Source organism: Columba livia, chromosome 7, assembly GCF_036013475.1.
Source record: "Columba livia isolate bColLiv1 breed racing homer chromosome 7, bColLiv1.pat.W.v2, whole genome shotgun sequence".
In the NCBI taxonomy this organism is placed as follows: Eukaryota; Metazoa; Chordata; class Aves; order Columbiformes; family Columbidae; genus Columba; species Columba livia.
The window spans coordinates 8,152,835-8,175,015 of NC_088608.1; the positions used below are offsets into that span (position 1 = coordinate 8,152,835).

A 22,181-nucleotide genomic window follows, 5' to 3' on the forward strand; every position below is an offset into this window, starting at 1 on the left:
GATTCTGACTTCTATATATCCAAAATAGACACAGCTCTGGAAACTGAAGAACAATCACAAGAGAAATTCACGCTTTCTTATTACCACCACAAGTCTGTATCACAAAGTCTTTTAATCTCAAAATATTAATTCTAGAATCAGCTAAGCACACAATGTCTTAATAAATACAAGATCACATCATTTGCTTTTTCAAGTTAACTATTGCTCTTAAACAGGACACTGCGACATGCTGGATGACATGCAACTCAAACTGCATATATGGACAGAAAAAGGACCAAAAAACAATGCAAAAAAACTACCCGGACAATTCGACATCTCAACATTTGAGAACACAGGTAAGACAATTTCTGTGAAATGTATACAAAGCACATAGTACGTACCACAGCCAGAGGAACTCTGACAGAACTGTTCCAATAAGGCCATTTATGACAATGCACATCCATATCAGTTTATTGGGAAACTCAAATGCTTCAAACCCAGTATAGTGAAGCAGGAAAAATCCTGGCCACAGCAGCAACAGATTAAACAGCCCTACAAAACCTGAGTATGAAACCAGTATTAAGTCAAACACAATACATTTTCTTCAACATAACAAATTTCAGCTAAACGCTGCTATACATAAAAGCAGCAAAGCAGTATTTTAAATCTTTCAAAGGAAAGGAATATAAGAAACTTCACCTGACATTCACAAACAACAACTACATTTACAGATTTGAAATTGAAAAAATGGAAAAATAAACTTTCATGGAGTCCAAAGGGGCTGTCTGCATTCCTACAGGTAGTGTAATCTTTCATTATTAAGCCTGTAAACAAGAAACAATTCACACAACCAGTCTCTAAAGTACTCATAACCACAGGAACAATAGGTTTCATTGGCTTTTCTGAGCTCCTACACCACTCGTATACAGTTCAGTGCCTGAAAGAAACAATTTAATCACAAGCTGAATTAAAACTTTCAATAGAGTTATTTTTAGTCTTACCAAAGAACATTGGTATGTCAAGTTTATCTTCTCTATCTACTTTCCTTTTTATCATTACTATGTACACAGCATACAGCATTGCTCCTACAAGAGACCAAAGGGAACCTGTAAAGATGAAAAACACGCTCACTTAAGACACACCGAACATGTTATGCACACTAGGATCAACTCTCCTACACATACACCTATTATAAAACTGTCAGAGATAAATTGTTTATTACAGAATCCATTACTGTATGAAAAGAATGGAAAAATACAGAAAGCTTGAAAATGTAAATACTTCCCCAATTGAGGTAAAGTAATACGAGTAAAAAATCATCATAAATACCCAGTTCCAGAAGTTGAAACTAAAAAGCCAGATTGTGAAATGTTACATGCGTAAGAAATATATAGCTTTTTATATAACCTACGAGTTATTGTCAAAATATGGTACTCATCATTGCATATTCTAGGTTTAAAACAATAAGTACATACCTATTGTATCTTTTCCAGCAGATTTCTCAGATCCAGAAAGGTTAACAAGTACCACGCCACCAATGCTAGCAAAAAAGAAGAAATGCAGAATGCTACTTAAACCCAAGAACTTTTTTATAAAGACAAAAAAAAGGGGACAAAACTATAAAAATACAGGTATTTTTAGTTAATCAAATCTCACTTTCGGAAAAGCCAAAAGGAGTTCTCTATTGCTAAGGCCCAATCCTAAGCTAAAAACCAACCAACCAACCCACCCCACTTCTAACTTCCCCGAACAATGCACCAGGCATTTAATGAAACAGGCTGACAACACTGAATGTCGAGCCTCTTCCTTTTTCCCATTGACACAAAAATAAAGAAACCATAATGAAACGCCAAAAAAATAAGTTCACGTATTTCCAACACAAAGCTGATAAACCTAATTTCCTACAGAAGCATGAGACTCAGTAATTGTTCATGATATGAAGTATTTAAAGACTTAATTCACTCGCTTAATTTATCAGTGAAACCAGGATTATTTTAAAGTGAAGAATATCATATATTGTGACAGATACCACAGGTATAGTAGGTAGAGTTGTCCTCTCACTCTATCAGAATTTTTGACCAAATGTTCCACCCATTATCTTACCTCAAAATAACAGCTAATAATTTGGACAGGGTAAACCTGTCTCCACTGTTACTGGGAAAGACTGCAGCTAAGATTAAAGTAAAAAGCCCTGCAAGAGAAATTAATAAGAGTTTATACAATCAAGTTTTGCTAATAGTTTGTTCAGAAAAATGCACAGACATTTTCTTCTTTGTATTTCACATACTCGTTTTAGCTACTTGATCTTAGCATCCCTAATTTTAATTGCAACTATGATGAAACTAATGCCTTGTAAGGCTTAACTTAGAGAAAGGCCCGACATACTAACAAAATAAACTGCAGTAAGCCTGAAGTCAGTGGGGAAAAAAAATAAATCACATAATTGTGCTTTTAAAACTGATTTTATAAAACAAAAGTTACTCCTCAAAACATGGACTGTCACATAATCTACATACTTCAATGGTCATATTAGAACATTGCATAAAACGTGTAAAACAAGTAATTTCCATAATAATTAGGTGGTTTAAGTTATCTACCTTCAAAACCACTAAAAAAAAAATTAGCCAGAAGACTTTACTCTGAATTGTATCTATTTTGATAAAAAGTTAAACCACCTCTCATTCAAACCTATGACACCCCCAATATCTGTCTTTGATACACAGACATAACTGCAGAAGCCGACACACACAAACTTGAAAAGCAAAAAGCAGGGGAATCGTGAAGACAGCCCAAACCCCTGGAATTACAGGATGAAATTTTTAAATGAACATATTCAATGGCTTTAAGTCTTACTATTCCCCCAAAACCACAGAGAAATCATTACACAAGTCTATTGTAACCAAACAGATTTTTATGTTATAAACAGCATTACACTGCACATCTGGTGCTGTAAATAAAACTTACCAGAGGTTGAAGACAAGATATTAACTATAGCAACTTGGGTATCTGACAGAGCTTCTTGGTAAGAAAAATTTGCCAAGAACCACTGGGGGAAAAGAAAAATAATTTTGTGATTACAGGGATAGCAACAACAGAGTTTAAGTTTTGCAGTGCAATAAAATCCTACTTACAGGAAAAAAACAACTATTTATCCAAAAATAAAATCAGAACAAAACTTTTACCTCAAACACATTTCTAACTCACATTAAAGCAGCAGGTACATTGAAAGACAGAGGCAAAATTAGAGCTGGTCCTAAACAACCACATTCAACTGTATGTTTAATAATGAAACAACATACATTAGAACTTAAATAATTAAAATGACATAACAGATGTCCTGTAGTAACTAAAGGTACTTTCAACTTCTTTTGCAAGTACTTCAAGATGATAACTATGCAAGAGCTGCAAAGAAATTTAAGAGATACATGGGACATTAGTCAGCCTAATGAGGTTTTTTTTTCCTAGAGTACTTGAAATTGGTACTCATCTACACCCTAGAAAACAAGCATCACTTACATTCAGTGACTCAAAAATGTTTTGGAAGGACTCATGTTTGTTAATTTCTCCATAAAGGAATCAAATAGAAAGTGTTTTATCATTTCTTGATTGGGATCTCCTTAATAAGATCTCAGATATATCCTCAGGGAAGTTACCACTCTCTAAAGTCTTATTTGGAAATATTTATACAGTCCAAGAAGAAATGCGTATACATGCCAATAGTAGCAGCATCCATGAATAGCATAAAAAGGATTTGTTTTGAACATGAGAAACTAGTAAATCTGCATGCGCACATGTATAGAGAGAAATATACTCAGACACACAATTTCAAATCATTTTTTAAAAAGCTATTTCATCCATCCAAAAATCACTAATGAGTGGCTTATTATTCTCTTGCTGATGTGTGCATGTTCTTTATGTATACACACAGAAAACTACATCACCCTTTTCTGGTCCATGCATCAATAGTATTAATATTTTTATTATTATTTGAAATGTTTACAGAGCACTACTTCTTGAGGAAAAGCTGTGGTGGGTCCACATTACATTTAACCCATTCAGCATGTCAGCAAAGCTACTTCTGGAAAAGCTATCCCAGATCTGCTCTCTACATTTTTACTGTCTCTCAAAAATCATGTCACCATTACCTCTCTGTTCCCCTAGAACTGAGGTATGATGCAGAAACATCAGCAACTAACAGATTCATCAGTAAATCTTGTAGCCCTCCATGGAGCTGCAGGACAACTAACTGTCTTCTCTTCATACTACTGGAGGGCACAATACCACACACGGTAGTCTTGCTGTGGTAGCCCAGATAGAAACCATAGTGACATCTACCCATGTTGTGCAGTCTCACTGCAGCTGTGTCAGGGATTGGCTCAAGGAGCGTGGACATGAGTCCACCAAGCAACTGTACGAGCAGAGCCCATTTTAGTTGACATAAGTAGGCCTTGGTTAGCTTGTCTATTAGGCCGTGGGAAAGGGGGGAATGGAAAAGTACTGACTAAGGCAGGGTCAGGATATCCTTGAAGAGATAAGAGTCAGAAGAATGCGGGATGCACATAGCTAGCTAAACCCAAGTAGGTGGAGTAAGTAAATGTAACCTTTTAGTGCTTAGCCTATTAGATAGAGACAAGTATGCATAATTATGGTATTTGGTATAAATGCACGCTATCTCGGGCAATAAAGTTGAACCATGCTTTATCACTCATATTGAGTCGGCCTGCATGTTTTCCTCAGCCGCGTACCTGCACAGCTGTATACACGTAATCCCAGATTTTGCTGTACCAAACACACTCAACACAGGAGAACACTGCACAAAAGCATGGCACACCTTACATCTGATCTCTTTTTATTATCCTCCCTTTAGGAAGTTGCACCTTCGTGTCCAGCGCATGAAGAAAGTTTTACTGCTTACAGTATATTTATAAAAAGAAGCATGAATACAAGTCATCTCAATACTGTTTCAATATTATTGTACAAGTTTTAGTTGCATCTATATTTAAGTTTACTGAAAGAATGAAGCACATACCACAAAGCAAAAGAAAAAGCTAATTTTTGCTACTTGAGTTGCAGTGAGTTTTCCTACAGTTTTTAATATTGATTCTTGCTCCTTAACTGTTGGATATGACATGCGAGATAACTTTGCTTCCAATGCATGGCTCGACGGGAGCTGGCGAATCTCCATAATATTACTGAACCTTACACGAGGCTTTTTGGGAGCTTAAGAAGAAAAAAAAAAAGCTGCATTAAACTTTTCAAGTCAACACAATATGCAAATAAAACCATGATGATGTTCTCATATAGCATTGATTAAATATTTCACAAATAACAGGTTTTTATCCAAATAGAAGACATGCCATTATTTTTATTTATTAAACTAGTATTTTGCCATTTGATAGACAAAGCACAATTACTGTTTTCAATCAGTACAGTTGCCCACCCACAAAAACCTCACTGAAAAGCACCATCCCTCCTCCCTGTCAAAAAATCCACACAAGATAACAACAAATTTTTAGGTAGGAAATATTTTGTATTGATAAATATTACAGATAAGATTTTCTTTAATTGTTTAATAATCGAACAGCCAAAAACTGCACACAACTATTCCTAGCTGCAAGGACAGCATTTCATTCAGATAAGAGCGTACAAGAGACCTCCAAGCTTAGCTATGGTCATAAGGTCACTTGCTATTTGAAATCCACCCTCTAACTAATCTTGCAAACCGGGATCAGATTTTATTTATAAGGGTATTGTTAAGTACAACTAGTTTCCTATGTAAAGAAAACATCACATGCTACATGTAAATATCAGCCTAATTCAACATGAAACAATACCTGATTTCCTAAAAAAAAGTAAAGAAAAAAGCTACAGCTCAACCAACCCTGCAGTGACTGGTGCATGTTATCACAGGACAGCAGAGCCTACCAAAGTGGTTCTTAGCGGGTGTCATCTAGAAATGAACAGAAAGACTTCTCCTTTTATAAGCAGGGACCCTTTTGCTGAGGATCAGGTAATTGGATTCTTTGACAGCCAACTTTTTGGTAATTGTCTGGGACAATGAGGCCCATTTCAGCGACTATCACAAGATAGTGAGGCTTAAATAAAATCAGAATGCACATAGACTGTTAAAAATTCTTACTTTGACTGCTTTGCTCCTGCTCTAAAAAGGACAATAGCTTGTTTTTCCAGAGGCTGACTCACTGCTGCTGGTCATACAAGCCCAGAAGGAAAGAATCACAAGTACTGAACCCAGTTGGTCCCTTGAGATAAACATAGGCTGGATCTGTAGTGACCAAGAAAGGTAAACTGAACGATAGGCCTATGTTTTCTCTACCTGAAAGTAAATACATGAGACTGCAATTCATGCAATAAGAGATTTAAGGAAGAAAGAAAAAGGGAAAAAGAGAAAAGAAAAGAAAGAATGGCAAGTCCTGCAACATGACAACAGTTATACCAACAAAGAGGAAAGTAATTAATTCAGCAAAGAACTAGTATTTCAGCATTCCAAAAGTCTTTACTCACTTTTTTCTGCATCACTATTATTACTGCCATTTTTTTCAGCTGGCAAATCATGAAACTTTACAGGAACATATAAAGGTTCACTCTGAAATGAATCAGTAGAAGTAAAAATACAGTTAAGCAGGATATTTAAATTATAAGCAGGAGAATGAATGTAGTGAATTAGAAAACTAAATAAAGCTTAATGAATATTAAGAGAATCAAATTTAACTCAAAGTCACAGACGTTTAATTAGATCTATAGCTTTTGTCCAAATGTTAAACTAGAAACATAATATACAGAATACATATACAAAAATTAATACACTCATTTTTCTCCCGTATCCCTAAAAGCTAATGAACCAGAACTTAAAGTAAATAAACTTTGGGAAAGAAACTTCTATATGTGCGTGTATATATATGATGAATATGTAAAGGTTTCCTTTGTACAACATAACTATTTCTTTCACAAACTACTACAGAAACATTCAAGTGTTTTATTGAGCTGAAAACCTGTATTTCTCATCATAAACAATGACAATATTTGCAGCACTTATTAGTAACATACACATTAACAGTCCCCTTTGCTAAACACTATTACATTTAAGACAACTATATTTTAAGAACTGTAAGTCAGGATAATGGTGTCATGTCACTGTCAAGCATTGACCTTCACAAACTCAGGCACTTACCAGAGAACTGTTTACAGTGTTATCTGTTGTACAAGCAGCAAAATAACCTTCAGCATCTGCAAACTAATTACAGAACCTTACATGTAATAATCTTTCAAAGTAAAGTTATAAGAACAGATGTTTTTTGAGAAGAAGCTTTTTAATGCGTTTCTCCACAGTTCTCTCTCCCTCCAGCCCTCCTCCCTGATAAACAAGAGGGTTTACAAGTTCAGTAAATAATTTCAGTAATTCCTTGTACCTCTTGGAGAACCCCATTGAATTCAATTACCCAGGTATCAACACAGGATCAGGCTGTTAGAAAGCCAAAACCTGTAAAATTCAGTGTTAGTGAGACATGCTTCACTAAATTATTATGCATATATTAACAACAAGCCTCCTGTTTCTTCATTTTATTGAGGCAACGTTGCATAAGAACTTGGAACTTTAGTTTTAACAAGACTTAAACTTGGATGAGGTTAAGTATCATTTTGCCTCTTCCTTTCTGCATCTTAACAAGCACTACTTACTACCTACCTCTGTTCCCTGACCTGGTCTACCATGCTGGTACAAAAATCTATTAAACAAAGCCTCTAATGTTGAAAGGGGCTTAAAAGTGAGGTATAGGTGTTCACCTAAGCGATCGTTATTTAAATAAAAATCTATAAAGATATATATTTTTTTTCCAGATTAGTAAACACAAGACATTTTGGAGGGACTTGGAATAATTACACAGTTGAATATTTAACTAAACGCCTCAGGGCAGGGAGCGGAGGGGAAGAGCGGTGTGCAAAAGAAATAAAAAGGTAATCTAACTGCACACTAGTCCTGTTCTTTCAAACCATGCTAACATCAAAAATAATGGCTATATCCTACAAATGATTTTAAAAATTACTTTTTATAGGATTAGAAAGAAAGAACAAGGAAATTCCAGTAATGGCGCCATGAATGCCACACACAAAATGTGACAGATCGAGCGCTCTTCCCCATTGCTGTCCAGTTCATATAGGCTCACACATCTCATTCTTTGCAATTATCTGCACTCTTTGCAGTGGGCAGAAGATTCAGATGGTCAATATAACCACTACAATTCACACTAAGAAACAGCCCATTATTCTACTCATCTGCTTAGATTCATACAATTGGTCACTATAGTTGCTTTCTACAACTAATACAATGTACAACTTTAGTGTCATTACTTCCAGTAAAGAATCTGTAAATTCCCTTCATTTTTCAATTATCTTATGAAGATCCTGAGCAGCAGCAAGTCTAACGTGCCATACTATGCACAGGCACCTGGTATTAAAGGCTGGTCTAGCAAAAATGATTTCAAGATATCGGCCAACTCTAAATATTCTATGTGTTTAACACTATATTTTTTTAAAAGCCAGAACAGTTGGGTGTTTCTCTTGTTGTTTGTTCTGGGGTTTTTTTGTTTGTGTGGCGTTTTTTTTGTAGTGTTCTTTTTTTAATAATAAAAATCATTTGTCTTAATGTGATATAATACTTCAATTTAAGTATGTTACACCTACAACTGTCGCTATCACTGAAGCCTAATATATTGAGAAGAATTGAAGTCAGTTCCTTCCATACAAGCTATTTTCTATAAAGACATGTTGATTAACAGCATGTACTTGGACCACATTTTCTGTTAGTTTAATGCAAGACTAATATCAGGCCAAATGCCTGACTGCTTCCTGAGTCCTGCTGTTCAGCATCCTGAAACACTGGCACAGAACAAGCACTCTTCCCAGCATCTCTTAATTTCCTTGGGAAAAAGCATGTATTTCTGTCATATGACAATAATTTTACACTCTAGCACAAATTACGCCTAGTTCCAGAATGTGCATCAGAAGGTCACTCGTGCATAAAGGCTATAAAAATACAGTATTAACAACAAAAACATAATTCTATCACCTTTCCTAAATATCACTTCTAAAACCTCAAAATTTCTTAGCCAACAGTTCATAGTTCCGCCAGAGACAAAAAGGGTCAGTGATAAAAACCAACTACAAAGTTCAAATACTGATTCCATTGATTACAGGTGCTGCAGAAGCAAAAGGGAACCAACATCAAATGAGGCTTGTAAGGTTTTCTTAAGAAGAATCATCCTCTGCAACTGCCCAAGATAAACCACCAGGCCAGAAGGGACAACGCTCTGGCCCAGTAGAGCATTTCTTATGATTCCTGACATATTTCATATTGCTTTTTCCTTTGTTTTCTTCCTCTCATAGGACTACTACAATTGCCATGATTCAGTTTATAACTGCTTTTCTGAAAGCACTATTTCACAAATACGTAAACTTTGCTTTTCTCTAATCCTACTTTAAGGGGTTTCTTTTGCACACACTTCAACAAATATAGAACCGTTTTCAGAGTTAAAATACTTACAAAAGCTGCATGCCTTCCACGAAACCCACGAGTACATTGTTGTCTCCATGGTTTCCAAACAATAAATCCCAAGAGGTATAGAACAAACATGGACGTTTTTGCAAATGTACTGAAAAAAGGTTTGTTGTACTTTGTAAAAACATACTGTGGAAAGAAAATAATTGCAGTATCCAAAATTACCAATTAGGTGAGAATTCAGAAAATGAATGAACAGGTTTAAGCATATATTGTCCAAAACAGTCTGGTTCCCAAAATGACAGTGCTACAAGTAGTGGCATATGTGACTAAAGACACAAGTGGCTGTATCTATTCTGGAGGTGCCCTCTTCCAGGCTATCTGAAATGCCAACAAGAAGGCACTGAGACATTCTATAAGATAAAATGCTACTTTCTAGTTGTATCTAACCACGCACCGTACTGATATGGCACTGAACTCAAACAGGACTGAATATACATTTGCATACAGATATTTTCTAAATGAAAGACCACTTTTATAAGCAATAGCATAGTAATCACAAGTTAGAAAAGATTACTTTGATTAAGTAACATTTCAGTATCAATAGTGATTCCAGCAGCTCATTTGAAATAAATGTTTTATTATATAAGTGTGTTAAGCAAACATATTTGTATGCTTAGTTTCAAAAAGTTTATGGAACATAACAACTTAAATGACAGTTCAGAAACCTTGATTTGACAAGAATTTATTGAAAACTCAATTTCCATTGCTCAAGCTCCTTTTTGAGTCCTAAAACATGAAATAAACACCAGATAAATTCCAAGATGGTGAATATACCAACTAGACCACAACAAACTTTTCTGCAATTACAGGGCTTAAACTCCACAACCCAAGTCCTTTGGTCCTAAATGTTCTCAGCTACAATCTACCACACCACTTAGCCTGTGACAGCTCATTTACTACTTGTTGGGAAACATATGGGCATTAATTTAATCAACACGACAATAAAAAAAATGAACTCCCTAATTACAGTACATAGTTATGAGCTTATGTTATGTAATTTTAAAGTTATCAGTAACACCTTCTGTCTTGAAAGCAACAGTCACTGTGTTGAGCTTGTTTGTAACTTTGAGTGGATACAGGTTAGTTCACTAAAACAAGGGATATTGTCTTCATACCAAAAAGGCTGTTAAACATTACACTAGGACACTCATTGAGTGTTTGAGTGACCACGTTTCTGCTGCATCTCTGAAACAGGCTCTTATTTTCCTTTTAGGATGCGTGGAACAATACTTACAGAAGTGAGTTCTGAAGAGGCAACCCATATCACATCAACGAGGAGAAGAATGACAATTCCTAGAGCCATTCGCCTACGCTGAGTGGATGAACTGCTCTGGGAGCTCATTCGGTTCATGATAAACACCCACACCATTTGTAACCTGTTCAAGATGGATAAAGGAATAAACCCCAAAAGATTAGAAACAGTGACAAAAGAAAAAAACAAGGCACACATAACACCAGTGCGGGCAAACGTTTCATATATATATGAAATGGACCCAATATCGCAGAAAACACGTTTGTTAAAAAGCAGATCTTTGACAGATCTGGCGTAAGATTTTCAAAGATATTAGGAGCAATCTAAACTTTTCAAGAGTTTATCAACTGTTCTACCACTGAAGTAAGCAAAAGTAGGTAAAAAATAGAACGCCTTGTTGGAATTTCTATGCTATTGTGCAGAATTTGAAACCCTATGTTTTGGTAAATTCAGATACTCTAAGCTGACAGTAGAAATTAGTTTGAGATGGTGTGCCAAATACAATTCTACCAAAAGTAGTCAGAATTATGTTTAAACTTAAGCATTCAACAAAAATTTCTGAAGACAGCAACACATTTGAGTAAATTATGATCCCTCAAAGTATAAAGCAATTCAAAGAAAAAAAAAAATAATTGTAAACTTTCAAAATTAGATTGCACATGCATTTGAGCGCAAAAAATTATATATCTATTTAGTAAGTTATGAAATACAGGCATGCACCAGCTCTAGTGAAAACCTACTGAACTGAGAGCAAGCATACAATATATGAAACAGAAGGCTTTGCCTATTAAAAACAAAACACCAACACCCTAATGGTTTTGACTGTGCCCTGGTACATTACACATAAGAATAATCAATTTAGAACAGTTTATATTCTGAGAAATCAAAACTACAGCAGTAAACTAGCTTTAATCTTGTCATCTAGTACAAAAGTCATGCAGACTTGCCAGTAATTCCAACAAAAACAAGTCTAGATTTTGACACACACAAACCTATTTTCTTTTTCCTATGCACACCTCACAGCTCCCAGAAAACTTTGTTCAACGTAGTAAGAGAAAGGTGTCAATTTAAGCAATTATCAGAAGAGCGCAACTCAGTTTAAATGCTTACAGCCAACTGCTTTAACACACTGAAAGAGTACACCACTCCAGAGAAAATTCTGAAGATGTGGCTTGAGCTGCAAAAATACATAGTAGGAAGACTATTTGCAGTTAAAACATTAAAATTTCTGGAGGAGATGAGCACTACAGCAGTGTGTTAATAGATTATGACCAACCTTCAATCCTTTTCCTTCAGTAGGCTGAGCACTTGTCCTTTATTCAACAGAGTAAACACAAGAGAACTGAACAGATATTGTTTGGGTACGTGGTACGTCACGACTTTAGCGGGCTTGACTTTGCACAACTTGAACTAAAAGTAAGTATGATCATTACTGAAAACACTAAAGTTATGTTAAGAGATCACTAAAGTACTTTCCAAAAAATAAGACAGGCAAAGCAAATAATCTTTTAAAAATGTTGCTTGATTTTTAAGTCAAAAAAATGTCAAGACCCACCAGACCTACCCCAAACAAGTGCTAATTATAAGCATACAAGACCTACACGTGTTCTTATAGCCACTAATGCTACTAGAAGGGGATTCAGATTAGTGATACAGCCTTACGACTGCCCACTGGAAGACCTAAATTTAGAAAAACCTTCAATTTTGTGATTAAATACCCTCAAACACAAGTGACAGAGGCCAATATCTCATTTATCGGTCTACTTGTACTAGAATCTTTTACTCATGAACCTCAGTAAGATGTGTATATGGTAGCTCTATGGTTAACATTAACTTATTTATGTATACATTTTGAGAAGCAATTTATTAAGAGTTAATCTGCTACAGATTACATAACATACCTTGCTATTTATAATCATAAACTCAAACCCTCACTATCTTTGAGAGAACTCCTCAAGGAAATGAAATACAATTCACCCTTGTGGAACAGTTCCTAACTCTCCCAGTGCAAAGAGGCAATCTGCTTTGTTAATACAATTTGGCAAATTTAAAACATGCTTTGTTTTTTCCACAGGCGTCAACATAGAAAAAATTACTGTCTTTTTCATTATTCACAAATTATTCATGAAAGAGACAGTGCCACAGTGTCTTCAGTGAGGAAGCTACATTTCTTTTTCCAGACCAGCCTATTCCTCAAATTGATTTAAACACCTGGATATGTACAAGTGCATTTGAGATCACTACACAGTTTCCTGCCTCTAAGTCACAGAATCACAGAATGGTTGGGGTTGAAGGGACCTCTGGAGATCATCCAGTCCAACCCACCTGCTAAAGCAGGTTCACCAGAGCAGATCACACAGGAAGGTGTCCAGGTGGGTTTGAATGTCTCCAGAGAAGGAGACTCCACAGCCTCTCTGGGCAGCCTGGTCCAGGCTCTGGCACCTCAAGGTAAAGAAGTTTCTCCTCATATTCAGATGGAACCTCCTGTGCTTCAGTCTGTGCCCGTTGCCCCTCATCCTGTCATTGGGCACCACTGAAAGGAGTCTGGTCCATCCTCTTGACACCCACCCTTGAGATATTTATAAACACGTATGAGATCCCCTCTCAGCTTCTCTTCTCCAGGCTGAACAGCCCCAGCTCTCTCTGTCTTTCCTCATAAGAAAGACACTCCACAGCCCTCAGCATCTTTGTAGCTCTCCACTGGAGTGATGCCTCTCCTTTGCAATACAGTCTCTGCCATGTTCAAATCTTGACGTTTTTTCCTCCATTTCTCTAAGAGCTTCTTTCCAAATAAAAATCAATAGGCAGAGCTCCTGAAGTATAATTATACCACTAGATCTATGCTGATTTATTCCATGTGTGGACATCAGTTCTGGATAATTATTCTGCTTTTCTGATAAAACAGTGGGATTGACAAAAGAAAGCAGAAGTCTGCAAGTCGGGAGGGGCAAAATTATGAGAGACAGCAAGAAATTGCAGCTTTTATTTGATGCAGAATAAAGAAGAAAACATTTGTTCTCGAAGAGAATAAGTAGGGATATTATCTAAGTGTGAATAAGATAATAGAAAGGTTTTCATGCCTGAAACCTTCTAAGAGTTTTTTCAGTTTTTATGAATTGGTCTAATAGATAGTACATATTACACTCTATAAACTCTGCCTTCATTTTATTATGACTAATAGCCTGCAAGCCATTATATTAAGTTATATTATGTATAGCCTACAAATTGCTCATACATTTACGTAATATGCAGCAAAAATGAAACCTGGGCATAAAAGAGTTTCAAAGGAGCTAAAAGGAAAAAATCTCATTCATTGCCAGGCTACAGCATAAGACATGAACAGTGGGAAGGTCTATCAGAAATGGAAACCAGTCCAGCCTCCCACCAGTTATGTGCTGCAGGGAGGAGGGGCAGAGGGAGTTGAGACAGGAAGGAATCGCCGTAGCTAGATCCATTTGACCTCTCTACCTCAGATGCTCCCATCCTGAGCTCTTCTCACCACAAACGGCTTCAAAGCACATAACACACATCCACCGTGCACAGAGATCATGCACATTCTGTAGCTGCTTAATACTGTACTCAGCTACATCAGGCTTGCACAAATCCCTTGCTTTAAGATCCTTCAGCAGGAGGGAAATAAAGGATCACAGAATATCTAGTACTTCTTAGATAAGAGGTTACATATGAAGTTATTTAGAATGTAAGTACACGTTGAACCATTTCTTTTCTACCTATGATAAGCACATTTCAGAATTCTAATTAACGAGCCCATACTTATGCCTTGAAGTTTTTTATATGATACCGTAATAGCAGCTATTACTTTTTCATCTGATTACAAAGTGCCTGTTTAACATTTCTGCGTGCCTAATATAGCCCTCTGTATGCTTCTTCCATAACAAGGAAAAATCTTAACAAGAAAGGGTGACTACAAAGTCATCATGCAGCACAATGCAGCTTCAAGGAAGTAGTTGACTAAAAAATTACAAAGCAGCAATAATACTAAAACACTTATAATGTTAAAACAGAATGCTATTGAAACATATATACGAAGTTTTCTGACAGAATTAAAACCTGTAAAACTTGACACAGAATGCAAAAATGATAGAAACTGCTATTTTAAGAAGTTTTAGACAGACACATTACCCCATTTATTGACAAAGCACCAGCATTCATAAACTAATGAAATACAATTCCCCACACTTCTTTACATTTGGCTTCTGTACGTCGATGGCAACATGCTCTGTTAAAAATGAACACAGAAGGAACAAGATTTACTTTTTTCATACGTACCTTCTACAATAACTGTCAAAAAACAAGCAAAAAATGATGACTAACGAACTTCACACATCACGTCAAAGTGAAGGTAGTCTCCTAAAAAGAATAACAAAAGCAAACTTTGAAGAAGTGTGTGTGTTATTTTATGCACTTGCATTTGCAAAACAATTTCTAAAATTTCAAGTTCCACATGAGTTTGCTGCACCTTAAGTCCAAAGTGCCAGGGACATACAGATAAAGAACCCTTAAAACTGGTCTACAGAAAAAATACTAGCAGGACAGCAAGAAAACAGGATCATTTACTATTTTTTATATTTCAAGGAACACTATCTCTTCCTTATTAATTGAATATAAGAAGTTCCCAGGAGAAAGAAGAACCTGATGGTGTTAAGTTTTAATTTTTTAAACTATGTGGAAAAAGGGCCTATTTCTTAAGCGTCCATTCCCAAGCAAAGAATTGAAACACTACAATTAGGAAGGCAGCGGAACACCATACAGGCTCTTAGGCCTTAAAATAACCTAGAAAGATAAGACACCTCCATGTTATTTCTTGTGGAAGTGCAGTATCTCTCCTTCATTTGATACTATATTTAAAACAAACAAAGAAAAACTTACATAATACTTAAAATAAATTTTAAACTTATATCCTACAAAGACATTCAAGAAGATCCACTTTAAAATTGTTTTTTAGGGAAAGAAACATTATACATAAGGGACTTTGGAAAAAAAAAGTTACACTAGGCCACTATGAATCCCATCTGATCTGGAACTATTTGCAAATTCAGATGTTGGCAAGTATATGGCGCTCCAAGAGAAGGCAAAGCAAAACTGGAACTGACAACCAAGAATAATAAAGCCATAAAGTTTTATTGCTTTGAAGTGCTACAATTTTTTTCTTTTCTTATGCATGTGAACCCTTGCTAAGCTCGGTTTTAGGGATATCCTGTATCAGCAGGAATAAGTCCCTCTATTAATGAGTCACAAATTAGTGCGCAAAACAGAGGTACCAGTAAGGGCAAAACTAAATGCTTACACTAAGTTTTGCTTTTGATTACCTATCAAGCATAGCTGAAAGTTTATAAACAGTGAATAGGAGGTGAAAGTCAAACAGATGCTTTTCATCTGTTGCAAATTAGATGAAGAGGTCAACTATAAATATGGACCACACAAGCCTATGATTCAGCCCCTACTGAACTCATCAAGATTTACACACCGCTTGGCACCCAGCAAGTTCAGGCCCTTTACCACAGATTCTATCAAATGACTGTGCCTGGTTAAAAAAAAAAAGATTGAAGATGCAGATTTAGGACAGAGGCATGTGGTTATTCACCTTCTACATCACAAAGTCTATGCTCACTGTAGATCCTGAACACCTATTCAGTTCAGTGCCTTCACACACAAACAGTAGCTGCTGGTTATATTTTTCTTACACTACCAACCTACTGAGAGATTAAAATCAGTATCTCACATAACCAAGACTTAAACCAGAAGACTTTTATCCATACAAAGCTCCAAACAGTTTGTGCATGTCTAATTTATGCACCCAATATAACTGACTACTACGACAACAATAATAAACAGAAAGTAAAAAAGATGCTTAAAAATTCTTCCCTCCACGGAGACTAAAGCAAATATCACCAAGAGAAAGGTACTATTTGGTTACTTACTTTTGGCCCTTACTTAATCCATATACTCAAGTAACCAGGTGCAGAACTTATACCTAGATTTGGTTATTACGCAAGACATATATCTTACCCTCTATCAGCATGTATGATCTGCTGTGGGCTGTATTCCTGACTGGAGCTGATCACAGCACCCTGCTCAATGCTCATTTCCAGTAATTAACCCGTTTCAGCATAAGGATAAAAGTTTAGAATATTAATATAACATCCAACACCTAAAATGAGAACTGTACAAAACACTTCCCTCTCAGAATGAGACTTTACCCTTACAAAACATTTAATTCATTAAGTGCAGAGAGTTATGATAAATTTAAGCCACCAGAAGACATAAGGGCTGAAACAGAAATGCTGGTTTAAAAGAAAACACAATCTTCTACTTTATCAAATACAGTAGAAACTTCAGCACGTTTGCTTTTCATTTCCATTATTAGGAAATAAATACGCTTTCCACATTGTATAACTTTAAATACACCAGTTGAAATTTGACATTTGAAGGAATATTCATTTAGAAAGCACTTCTAATATAATTTTCAGGAAATAGCATGGAGATCTTTTTAATACTTTTTTTATTATTTACCATTTTAACAGTGTTAGAGTTGCTGCTGTCATCTTGGAGAACCATTTTTCAGCCAGTTACATGAAGACCTTCTGAAAAAACAAAACAAAACAAAACACAAAAAAGTATCCTAAATTTTCCTTGTCATGACATTGTATTTCTTTTCAATAATGTTACAGTATCCTGGATCACTTATGCTGAATCACCACTTCAATTTACGATACACAAAAAATGATAAGAATGGTCTCATTAGGTAGTCAACAATGTATGTTCATGTAGCTGATTACACCAAGGCCAACAGGATCAACAACCTGTCCAACTCTACTGTTCTGAACAGGCGGTCAATCACTTATGTCTAACTCCACCATCGATACCCACTGTGCGGTCTTATTTCTATAGCACTAAATGTGTCTTTGCACAGACTATAACTTTTTTTCATGTTAAAATTTCCATCCCAAAAGAAAATAATATGAAGTTCACAAAACACGAAATAGCTTTTATGGTATTGACAATTAGAGAAGATAAAATTTTAAGTAGAAGAAGAGCCAAATAATTGCAAAACAGTAGTATTGCTTCCAGCTGTTCTATGAAGAAAACATATCCCCCTCCCCCAAAAAAAACCCAGAGTACGTAATAACAAGAATGTCAGAACAGCAGCTCAGTCACAAATCACGGTGCAAGTCAACTTGAAATTCTTCCTTGTATTTACTCAAGATTATTTCATAAGCAATTTCAAAAGACAACATACCAAGATAAGGTTTGCACACAGAATAAATGGGTTGAGTTTTTCCAGTTATACCAGCTGCTCCAATAATGAAAGATCTGGGATACAACTCCCCCTTTAACATGTACTGTTATCAGGTGATTATAATTTCATATTCAATTACTTTCGAGATAAAATAAACAGAGACGCTGCTTTGACTCTAACCAGAAAAAAAGCTGATAGTAAACTGATATACATTTTACACCTATCCTTCTAAATCTATAAATGTGCATTAAAGCAACATTAATTTAACTCGACTCTGACCTCCACTCAACTTTCATGGAGTATCATGGGAGAGCAAAAGCAAGAATCTTCAGAAGAGAAGGAAAGGTGAGCCTTATGAAACATGACAATAATACAGCCCCGTAATCTTTACTCAAGAAAAGTTTCCTGTAGAATCTGTATAATACAGTGAAGCAAACGACCCCTGCAAAAAAGAACCCAAAGACAAATTTTTCATACCAGTACTCAGTACTGCCAGTAGAGATCACCATTCCTAGCTTAATAAAAAGCTATACAAGACTTAAGCGTGCACAGAAAAGCCATTAATTTTAGTGCCAAAATAAGATAATTTAGCTTAACATAAAGAGAGGGGTTTTTTGGGGGAATCTGGCAGTGCACAATGTAACAGTCATATTAGCAAGGCACAGTTGGTATCTATGGAACAAAAAAAAACCACTTGTAGAAGTTTCGTATTCAGCACTCAAGACTCATGAAAGTTTCAAACAAATTTTCTTATATAGCAATAATAACACAGAATATTTATCTATTGCATACTCCAGAGTCCTTACCAGCTACCAGAGTATCTAACCACATACTTCCGAGGTTCGTTCATACAGCACACCAGCACCACTACGACCCAGCTGGACATGAACATCTATGACCACATCGAGTTAGTTTCGGGTTAGCAGAGTGAAAATTGACACTGCCCTCCTTCTCACCGTCTTCCAGTAACACTAGATAAAAAAATCTTTGCCATCAGTGGCTACACATTTAGTATTAGCCAAGAATTACAAGTGACACCCATTTCACACGCTACCCATCTAATCTTGTCTGGTGCGAGATCTAAACATATCACGCTTTGTCACATGATAAACAGGCGCAGATAAGAACAAGCACAGCAGCTTCAGAAGGGCACGTCAGTCCTGCCTCTGAAAGCCGAGCCTTCCAGGCATGCTGGAAACGGCAAAATGACCGCAGTCAGAACCGAGCTTTCAGAGGGAACGGGGTCTCCTCCCTCCTTCCTTCCTGCCGACAGAGATCTTTGGGGAGGAGTAGCAGGAAATGGGTAAATCTCCTTGACACACTCAGAAAAAGGGGATGCCCGAGGAGAAATAAATACGGCTCAAGCCCTGGGGATCACAGAGAAAGAAGAATGAGGATCCGTCCTGCACTCACACGTCAAACAGACACTGGAGACCGCAGGGGGAGAGACACGCAGCCCACGCAGGGGAAGCACCAGCCCCCTCGCACCTCAGGCGGGGCAGCACACAGAGCTCGTTACCTGCCCGGAAAGAGAACCGTGCACACATCCCCTCCTCCCCGGGCAGGTCGGGCACCCCCGGCTGGCTGAGGCGCTTTCACCCCGCGGGACGGGGCCGAAGCCCCACAGGCGACGGGGAGGGGGCGGCACACGCTGCCCCCACCCCCGCTGGACGCCGGCACGGGCCGGCTGGAGCCGGGGCACGCACACGGGCGTCCCGCGGCGGCGCCCCCAGCCCGGACAGGCGCGACCCGTCCACCCACGAGCGACGTGACGGGGCAAAGTTCCCCTCCCGAGGCAGGGCCCGGTCTCGCCCCCTCAGCCCCACGAGCCGGGGACTGGGAGAGGCCTCTCGCCCGCGACACCGCCGGCGGCGGCTGACAGAGGCGGCGGGGCTGGGGGAGCCGCAGCCGCGGAACTCGTGGCCTGCCTCCCGCCGCTGCCCCGTCTCCGCGACGGCGGCGATACCTGAGGCCGCGCAGGGGCCATCGGCTCCGTCCGGTGGCAGCACCGCCCGCTTCCTTTCCCTCCCTCCCGCCCGCCTCCAAGATGGTGGGTGCACCGAGAATCCATCCCCGAGGCCGCGAGCGAGAGCTGGCCCCGCCCCGCCCACAGCCCGGCCCCATCGAGCCGCTCGGCCAGCCGCTCGCCGCCCCTGCTGGCCACCACCGTCCCTCCGCGGGTGTTCCCGCTCCGCGGACCGGGCAGCGCCCCGCGGGTCTTCCGAGGCTGCTGCCCGCCCCATCCCGGCCGGATCAGGGGTGGAGCCACAAGGTTTCGGCGCCTAAAGGCCTCAGGTGCCGGTGCCCGCGCTGCCCTGCAGCGGCCGCCGGCCCCTCGGGAACGGGCGGCAGCCGGAGCGGCGGGACGCGGCTTCACCTCGGCTCTGCCTGGAGACCGCTCAGCGTCCCGCCAGGCCGGGGCCGGGCTCCGCAGGGTCGGCTGCACGGGGAGCGGTGCTGAGGGCCGCCTGGGGCAGCAGCCCTGTCTGTGCCACCCGCATCGACCGTCTGCAGCGAGAACGGGTAGAATAACTGACCGAGGAGACCTTCCTCGGATAGGCGAGCCGTCTCTGAGCATTTATACAGCCTCTTCCACAGATAAGCAGGTCACAAAAGAAAGGAACTAAAATATGGAGGAACAGAGAAGGCAGAGAGCATGAACTGCAGAACTAGAGATGGAGAAGTGGGATGGAGCTTGAAACCAGCCTGGCAAAAAGAGGGAAGAAAGAAAAACCAAAGCGAGCAAGACCCTTGAGAAATGTTCTAAAATACAGTGAGATGATGGAATCTTTGGTAGTTACTGCAGTCTTTACACTCCGCAATATAAAATCTCTCAGGACCGGGAAGCAGTGAAAACTAATTGAATTCTCAAAGTAGACATCTGCTTCGTTATCAACACACTTTTAATAGCATAAAAGAAATTGTATAGACATTAGCTACATTAAAGCACAGTTGCCTTACGTTTAATTTTGAGATGCTTAAGTTATTGACTACGCAAGCTGTAAAAGGAAACATTAGGCAGACCTTAAATCTCCCCAAAACAGTGATTAACGTAAACTAGCATAGACTTAAATGAAATTGCAAAATCAGGTTCTGGTCTTGTTTGTGTTGGTTTTTAGTCCCTATTACCTGTTTGTAGTCAGTGTTGATAGTATTTAAGAACTGAGCTCATGATACCGACCTAAGATAACCAGTGGTGTATGTAATGTGTTGCAGATCGTTCAGTATTCACTTGCTAACATAAATGCATCATTTTGCAAAACTCAACTATTAGATATTTTGGGAATTTTTCAGTAAAAACTGCTAGGAAATAATAGTAAGCGATGTATACAGATAAGTGGAGAGGTAAACGATATTTAATTGCAATTAGGTGATACATATGATATAGCTGTGAAATTAATTTTAAGTGCTATTCACACAAACTGTTGAAATAAAACAAGATATTTCTTAGACAAAACTGTAAAAAAAAGCAGTCCTTTTGAAATGGTGCTTTCTGTGGAATTTGGACGAGCTGAAAGTTTATAGAAAAATGTGTATGCATCTCACAGCATCTAACTTTCTTAGGTCTTGCACATCTTTAGTCCAAGTGTTTATACTGAGACTCGGTAAACTTACATGGCTTATCCAAGGTCAGTTAGTTAATAAGCGGTGAAACCTGAGAAGACAGCCACAGTTATGACTACAGTACTCTGACAAACTACACATAATACCTTTTCACAGCTAATAGTGCTTTTACTAAATAATACCTTGAAAATTATTATGCATAAATGATGTTAAAATGGGGTGAATGTTTTATATTAAAAAAAAAAGCAAAGCTGCATGTGTTCTTGTGAACAGGGAGGATAAATAAGGCAACAGGGAAGGTGCAGATTCTCAGCCTCTTCGTCTTAGCTGATCATGCAGTGATCAAAAAGCTCTGGGAAAGGGCAATTCACCTTTGAGAGCAAGCATTATAAACCTCAGCTTGGTTTGCTGGCCCTGGCAAGTGCTGTCCCACAGTGAGTGGCAGTAGTTGGTGGCAGAGATGGCAAAATATCTGAAGATGCACAGATGTTATATATTTTGTTGTTTTCCTTCAGTCTCCTTTGACAATAGAAAGCATATGAAATCTCAGC

General features: G+C 38.3%; 1 protein-coding gene across 10 annotated transcripts in view; it reads right to left on the reverse strand.

Annotated features, from left to right (window-relative positions):
• Positions 1-20,141, reverse strand: part of SLC35F5 (solute carrier family 35 member F5) — a 142,371-nt gene extending 122,230 nt beyond the window's left edge. The window contains exons 1-13 of one of the 10 annotated variants that reach the window (XM_065069589.1): positions 20,033-20,141; positions 17,340-17,410; positions 15,096-15,176; positions 10,788-10,929; positions 9,536-9,679; positions 7,169-7,231; positions 6,502-6,583; positions 5,009-5,199; positions 2,944-3,025; positions 2,083-2,170; positions 1,455-1,519; positions 981-1,085; positions 381-540 (exon numbers count right to left, since the gene is read on the reverse strand). In XM_065069589.1, coding sequence (XP_064925661.1) covers positions 381-540; positions 981-1,085; positions 1,455-1,519; positions 2,083-2,170; positions 2,944-3,025; positions 5,009-5,199; positions 6,502-6,583; positions 7,169-7,231; positions 9,536-9,679; positions 10,788-10,922 — 1,115 coding nt within the window. In that variant the 5' untranslated portion in view covers positions 10,923-10,929; positions 15,096-15,176; positions 17,340-17,410; positions 20,033-20,141. Of the gene's footprint in view, positions 1-380; positions 541-980; positions 1,086-1,454; positions 1,520-2,082; positions 2,171-2,943; positions 3,026-5,008; positions 5,200-6,501; positions 6,584-7,168; positions 7,232-9,535; positions 9,680-10,787; positions 10,930-14,948; positions 15,046-15,095; positions 15,177-17,339; positions 17,411-18,345; positions 18,853-18,872; positions 19,468-19,585; positions 19,725-20,032 lie in introns of those variants that run through there. The other 9 variants (XM_065069591.1, XM_065069586.1, XM_065069587.1 and 6 more) reach the window with 9 other exon arrangements.
• Positions 20,142-22,181: the final 2,040 nt, after the last annotated feature.